At 51.0% G+C, this 7,964-nt stretch overlaps 1 protein-coding gene across 4 annotated transcripts in view; it reads right to left on the bottom strand.

The window, feature by feature from the left end:
• Positions 1-281: 281 nt before the first annotated feature.
• ddx27 (DEAD (Asp-Glu-Ala-Asp) box polypeptide 27) overlaps positions 282-7,964 on the bottom strand; it is an 18,572-nt gene continuing 10,889 nt past the window's right edge. For 2 of the 4 annotated variants that reach the window (XM_080521780.1, XM_080521781.1), the window contains exons 14-21: positions 4,998-5,175; positions 4,737-4,843; positions 4,529-4,631; positions 2,977-3,068; positions 1,116-1,233; positions 793-889; positions 429-488; positions 282-356 (exon numbers count right to left, since the gene is read on the bottom strand). In XM_080521780.1, the coding sequence (XP_080377906.1) occupies positions 335-356; positions 429-488; positions 793-889; positions 1,116-1,233; positions 2,977-3,068; positions 4,529-4,631; positions 4,737-4,843; positions 4,998-5,175 (777 nt within the window). In that variant the 3' untranslated portion in view covers positions 282-334. Of the gene's footprint in view, positions 357-424; positions 489-792; positions 890-1,115; positions 1,234-2,976; positions 3,069-4,528; positions 4,632-4,736; positions 4,844-4,997; positions 5,176-7,964 lie in introns of all 4 variants that reach the window. The other 2 variants (XM_080521783.1, XM_080521782.1) reach the window with 2 other exon arrangements.

Raw genomic sequence — 7,964 nt, 5'->3', positions numbered from 1 at the left:
AAACCGAGGGTGTTTCCTTAACACAATTGCTAGTGCGCCACCCAGTGGACGCAACTAGAACAGCAGTTTATTGAAAAATTGCAGCTCATTTTTATACTTCACATAAACATCTGGCCCGCGGGCCGTACGTTTGACACCCCTGGTGTAGAGTGTAGCGGTAGAGTGTAGAGTATAGCGGTAGAGCGTAGAGGTAGAGCGTAGAGTATAGCGGTAGAGCGTAGCAGTCAGGCACATCAGGCATAAATATGTTTTAATATTTTTCACAATAAGCTTCCTGAATCTTTCATTTGTTCAGAATTAAACTTTATTTCAAAAGGATTTCAAGCAACACTTTTCACTTCTTCTTCTTCTGGAACCTGAAACCGGAGAACAGAGTCAGTCTGGACCGTTATGGACTCTGGACCTCAAGGGGGACCCGGGGGACTCACCTGGGTCCACCAGGACGCTTCCTGTCCAAACCCAGGCACTTCCTGTCCTCAAAAGAGGGTCTACAAGCAGACAGAAGGGTACAGTCAGTCAGATACAGACAGGTACCGGTACAGTCAGACCGGTACAGTCAGACTGGTACAGACATGTACAGGTACAGACCGGTACAGACCGGTACAGTCAGACTGGTACAGTCAGACCGGTACAGACATGTACAGGTACAGACCGGTACAGTCAGACTGGTACAGACCGGTACAGTCAGACCGGTACAGTCAGACCGGTACAGGTACAGACATGTACAGGTACAGACAGGTACAGTCAGACCGGTACAGTCAGACCGGTACAGTCAAACCGGTAAAGACTCACCCTGATCGGTAGAGCTTCAGACTCTTCTTGCTGGTGTTGGTCAACTCTTTGTCAAACACAGACTTCTTTCCTCCTTTTCCTGCCTTCCGATTGGCTGCTGCAGACAGTTCAGTGATGACATCACATCCTATTCATCCCTCCATCCTCCACCTCTTATCCAGGAGGCAGCAGGGACGTGTGTGTGTGTGTGTGAGTGTGTGAGTGTGTGTGTGTGTGTGTGTGTGTGTGTGTGTGTGTGTGTGTGTGTGTGTGTGAGAGTGTGAGTGAGAGTGTGTGTGAGAGTGTGAGTGAGAGTGTGTGTGTGTGTGTGTGAGAGTGTGTACCTCCAGCAGGCTCCTCCTCCATCATGGCTCTCGCTCTCTTCGGTCGTCTTTCTCTCTTCGCTGCTCGTTCAGCAAACATCTGAGCTTTAAGGATCTCGAACTGAGAACGTTCCTCCGCCTGGCCCGCGCACGCACACGCACACGCACACGCACACACACACACACACACACACACACACACACACACACACACACACACACACACACACACACACACACACACACACACACACACACGAGAGAGTGTTGTTATTATCTGTCAACAGTTTGTTACTCAGTCCTGAAACAAACTTCATACTTTCCTCTGCTGAACAAACTTTGTTTACTGAAGAATTAATAAAGTAAGAAAATACATTCTAAACTTGTTTCTTTACATATTTTGAAGCTCAGCTGTTTGCTAACATCTGGCACCACTAGGGGGCTCTCCCTTCAGCAGCTGTTTGCTAACATCTGGCACCACTAGGGGGCTCTCCCTTCAGCAGCTGTTTGCTAACATCTGGCACCACTAGGGGGCTCTCCCTTCAGCAGCTGTTTGCTAACATCTGGTACCACTAGGGGGCTCTCCCTTCAGCAGCTGTTTGCTAACATCTGGCACCACTAGGGGGCTCTCCCTTCAGCAGCTGTTTGCTAACATCTGGCACCACTAGGGGGCTCTCCCTTCAGCAGCTGTTTGCTAACATCTGGTACCACTAGGGGGCTCTCCCTTCAGCAGCTGTTTGCTAACATCTGGTACCACTAGGGGGCTCTCCCTTCAGCAGCTGTTTGCTAACATCTGGCACCACTAGGGGGCTCTCCCTTCAGCAGCTGTTTGCTAACATCTGGTACCACTAGGGGGCTCTCCCTTCAGCAGCTGTTTGCTAACATCTGGTACCACTAGGGGGCTCTCCCTTCAGCAGCTGTTTGCTAACATCTGGCACCACTAGGGGGCTCTCCCTTCAGCAGCTGTTTAAAACAACTATGAAGTTTCACCACTAGGGGGCTGTCTGAAATAAAAACCTGAGAAACGTCTCACCAGCTGCCGTTTAGTTTATTGACGATTACAATTGTGAGGACCTGGAGGAGGACCTGGAGGACGCGTACTCCTCCAGGTCCTCCCCCAGGTCCTCCTCCAGGACGAAGACGAAGACGAAAACAAGGCGTTCCAATTTAGGAAAGTCAACCATGGAGAATATTTTTTTGTTTGTTTCAATAAATTATACTGTTAGTACTGTGAGTACTACTGAGAAGTACTGTAGGTACTACTGAGGAGTACTGTTAGTACTGTAGGTACTACTGAGAAGTACTGTAGGTACTACTGAGGAATACTGTTAGTACCGTAGGTACTACTGAGAAGTACTGTAGGCACTACTGAGAAGTACTGTAGGCACTACTGAGAAGTACTGTTAGTACTGTAGGTACTACTGAGGAGTACTGTTAGTACTGTAGGTACTACTGAGAAGAACTGTTAGTACTGTAGGTACTACTGAGGAGTACTGTTAGTACCGTAGGTACTACTGAGGAGTACTGTTAGTACTGTAGGTACTATAGAGAAGAACTGTAGGTACTACTGAGGAGTACTGTTAGTACTGTAGGCACTACTGAGAAGTACTGTAGGTACTACTGAGGAGTACTGTTAGTACTGTAGGCACTACTGAGAAGTACTGTAGGTACTACTGAGGAGTACTGTTAGTACTGTAGGCACTACTGAGAAGTACTGTAGGTACTACTGAGGAGTACTGTAGGTACTACTGAGGAGTACTGTTAGTACCGTAGGTACTACTGAGGAGTACTGTAGGTACTACTGAGGAGTGCTGTTAGTACTGTAGGTACTATAGAGAAGAACTGTAGGTACTACTGAGGAGTACTGTTAGTACTGGATTACCGTGAGCTCCTTCTTGCGACTGTCCTTCACAAACTTCTCTCTTTTCTTCTTTCCTCTGAGAGCGAAATCGAAATCCTGCAGAGCCTTGGACACTGAAACACAACGTCACACTGAAACACAACGTCGCACTGAAACACAACGTCACTCTGAAACACAACGTCACTCTGAAACACAACGTCGCACTGAAACACAGCGTCGCACTGAAACACAACGTCACACTGAAACACAGCGTCACACTGAAACACAACGTCACTCTGAAACACAACGTCGCACTGAAACACAGCGTCACACTGAAACACAGCGTCACACTGAAACACAACGTCACACTGAAACACAACGTCACACTGAAACACAACGTCACACTGAAACACAACGTCACTCTGAAACACAACGTCGCACTGAAACACAACGTCGCACTGAAACACAACGTCACTCTGAAACACAACGTCACACTGAAACACGTCACACTGAAACACAACGTCGCTCTGAAACACAACGTCACTCTGAAACACAACGTCGCACTGAAACACAACGTCACTCTGAAACACAACGTCACTCTGAAACACAACGTCGCACTGAAACACAACGTCACTCTGAAACACAGCGTCACACTGAAACACGTCACTCTGAAACACAACGTCACTCTGAAACACAACGTCGCACTGAAACACAGCGTCGCACTGAAACACAGCGTCGCACTGAAACACAACGTCGCACTGAAACACAGCGTCGCACTGAAACACAGCGTCGCACTGAAACACAACGTCACACTGAAACACAACGTCACACTGAAACACAACGTCGCTCTGAAACACAACGTCGCTCTGAAACACAACGTCACTCTGAAACACAACGTCGCACTGAAACACAACGTCACTCTGAAACACAACGTCACTCTGAAACACAACGTCGCACTGAAACACAACGTCACTCTGAAACACAGCGTCACACTGAAACACAACGTCACTCTGAAACACAACGTCACTCTGAAACACAACGTCGCACTGAAACACAGCGTCGCACTGAAACACAACGTCGCACTGAAACACAGCGTCGCACTGAAACACAGCGTCACACTGAAACACAGCGTCACACTGAAACACAGCGTCACACTGAAACACAACGTCACACTGAAACACAACGTCACTCTGAAACACAACGTCGCACTGAAACACAACGTCACTCTGAAACACAACGTCACTCTGAAACAACGTCGCTCTGAAACACAACGTCGCTCTGAAACACAACATCACACTGAAACACAACGTCACACTGAAACACAACGTCGCACTGAAACACAACGTCACACTGAAACACAACGTCACACTGAAACACAACGTCGCACTGAAACACAACGTCACACTGAAACACAACGTCACTCTGAAACACAACGTCACACTGAAACAACGTCTCAGTGTGTGGTGACGGTTCTACAGCCTTAAAACATATATAATACTTATATAATATATAATTTTGCTTATTGCTGGTCGTTTCTAGAACGTAATCCTGCGACAAACGAGGTTCTACTGCACTGCTGTACTTTATTACTCACTGCGACTTTGTTTCCTTTCCTGTTGAGTTTGAAACCAGACTCTCTGTGATTGGCTGGCGGAGGAGGAGGCGGAGTCATCCAGACGCTTCTGAGCCACACTCAACTGATGAAAACACACGGTCAGGGTCAGAGGTCAAGAATCAGGGTCAGAGGTCAGGAATCAGGGTCAGAGGTCAGGAATCAGGGTCAGAGGTCAACCTGGCGGTACCTTTGCCTCGGATGCAGCAAACTCTCGTTCTTCTTTTTCCATTTTCATCACAGCTTCAACGTCTTTCTCCAGTTTGGAGATTAAATCTCGGAACTTCAGGATGACGTCTGACACACACACACACACACACACACACACACACATACATACATACATAATTCTATTGTGTGTGTGTGTGTGTGTGTGTGTGTGTGTGTGTGTGTGTGTGTGTGTGTGTGTGTGTGTGTGTGTGTGTGTGTGTGTGTGTGTGTGTGTGTGTACCTGGTGGCAGCACGCGGTTCTTCACGGTGTTCCTGGCGACCTTGACGACCTCCTTCAGCGTTTTCCTCTCCGACTCTCCGACCAGCGACACCGAACGTCCAGAACGTCCGGCTCTCGCCGTTCGGCCGACGCGGTGGACGTAGTGCTTCAGGGTGGACGGCATCGTGAAGTTGATCACCTGGGGACGCAACGTCAACATCACCTGGGGGACGCAACGGCAACACAACACTTCAACACAACACGTCAACGTCACCTGGAGACGCAACGTCAACACAACACGTCAACGTCACCTGGGGACGCAACGTCAACACAACGCGTCAACGTCACCTGGGGACGCAACGTCAACACAACACGTCAACGTCAACACAACGCGTCAACGTCACCTGGGGACGCAACGTCAACACAACGCGTCAACGTCACCTGGGGACGCAACGTCAACACAACGCGTCAACGTCACCTGGGGACGCAACGTCAACACAACACGTCAACGTCACCTGGGGACGCAACGGCAACACAACACGGCAACACAACACGTCAACGTCACCTGGGGACGCAACGTCAACACAATGCGTCAACGTCACCTGGGGACGCAACGTCAACACAACGCGTCAACGTCACCTGGGGACGCAACGTCAACACAACGCGTCAACGTCACCTGGGGACGCAACGTCAACACAACACGTCAACGTCAACACAACGCGTCAACGTCACCTGGGGACGCAACGTCAACACAACACGTCAACACAACACGTCAACGTCACCTGGGGACGCAACGTCAACACAATGCGTCAACGTCACCTGGGGACGCAACGTCAACACAACACGTCAACGTCAACACAACTCGTCAACGTCACCTGGGGACGCAACGTCAACACAACGCGTCAACGTCACCTGGGGACGCAACGTCAACACAACACGTCAACGTCAACACAACGCGTCAACGTCACCTGGGGACGCAACGTCAACACAACGCGTCAACGTCACCTGGGGACGCAACGTCAACACAACACGTCAACGTCAACACAACGCGTCAACGTCACCTGGGGACGCAACGTCAACACAACGCGTCAACGTCACCTGGGGACGCAACGTCAACACAACGCGTCAACGTCACCTGGGGACGCAACGTCAACACAATGCGTCAACGTCACCTGGGGACGCAACGTCAACACAACGCGTCAACGTCACCTGGGGACGCAACGTCAACACAACACGTCAACGTCACCTGGGGACGCAACGGCAACACAACACGGCAACACAACACGTCAACGTCACCTGGGGACGCAACGTCAACACAATGCGTCAACGTCACCTGGGGACGCAACGTCAACACAACGCGTCAACGTCACTTGGGGACGCAACGTCAACACAACGCGTCAACGTCACCTGGGGACGCAACGTCAACACAACACGTCAACGTCAACACAACGCGTCAACGTCACCTGGGGACGCAACGTCAACACAACACGTCAACACAACACGTCAACGTCACCTGGGGACGCAACGTCAACACAATGCGTCAACGTCACCTGGGGACGCAACGTCAACACAACACGTCAACGTCAACACAACTCGTCAACGTCACCTGGGGACGCAACGTCAACACAACGCGTCAACGTCACCTGGGGACGCAACGTCAACACAACACGTCAACGTCAACACAACGCGTCAACGTCACCTGGGGACGCAACGTCAACACAACGCGTCAACGTCACCTGGGGACGCAACGTCAACACAACACGTCAACGTCAACACAACGCGTCAACGTCACCTGGGGACGCAACGTCAACACAACGCGTCAACGTCACCTGGGGACGCAACGTCAACACAACGCGTCAACGTCACCTGGGGACGCAACGTCAACACAATGCGTCAACGTCACCTGGGGACGCAACGTCAACACAACGCGTCAACGTCACCTGGGGACGCAACGGCAACACAACACGTCAACACAACACGTCAACGTCACCTGGGGACGCAACGGCAACGTCACCTGGGGGACGCAACGGCAACACAACACGTCAACACGTCAACGTCACCTGGGGACGCAACGGCAACGTCACCTGGGGGACGCAACGGCAACACAACGCGTCAACATCACCTGGGGACGCAACGTCAACACAACACGTCAACGTCAACACAACACGTCAACGTCACCTGGGGACGCAACGTCAACACAACACGTCAACGTCACCTGGGGACTCAACGTCAACACAACGCGTCAACGTCACCTGGGGACGCAACGTCAACACAACACGTCAACACAACACGTCAACGTCAACACAACACGTCAACGTCACCTGGGGACGCAACGTCAACACAACACGTCAACACAACACGTCAACGTCAACACAACACATCAACGTCACCTGGGGACGCAACGTCAACACAACACGTCAACGTCACCTGGGGACGCAACGTCAACACAACACGTCAACACAACACGTCAACGTCACCTGGGGACGCAACGTCAACACAACGCGTCAACGTCAACACAACACGTCAACGTCACCTTGGGACGCAACGTCAACACAACACGTCAACGTCACCTGGGGACGCAACATCAACACAACAGGTCAACGTCACCTGGGGACGCAACATCAACACAACGCGTCAACTTCACCTGGGGACGCAACGTCAACACAACACGTCAACGTCACCTGGGGACGCAACGTCAACACAACACGTCAACACAACACGTCAACGTCAACACAACACGTCAACGTCACCTGGGGACGCAACGTCAACACAACGCGTCAACGTCACCTGGGGACGCAACGTCAACACAACACGTCAACGTCACCTGGGGACGCAACGTCAACACAACACGTCAACGTCACCTGGGGACGCAACGTCAACACAACGCGTCAACGTCAACACAACACGTCAACGTCACCTGGGGACGCAACATCAACACAACACGTCAACGTCACCTTGGGACGCAACGTCAACACAACACGTCAACGT

This window comes from Blennius ocellaris, assembly GCF_963422515.1.
Source record: "Blennius ocellaris genome assembly, contig: SCAFFOLD_69, whole genome shotgun sequence".
Taxonomy (NCBI): Eukaryota; Metazoa; Chordata; class Actinopteri; order Blenniiformes; family Blenniidae; genus Blennius; species Blennius ocellaris.
The sequence above is the reverse complement of the archived record's forward strand: the minus strand, read 5'-3'. Positions and strand labels throughout refer to the sequence as shown.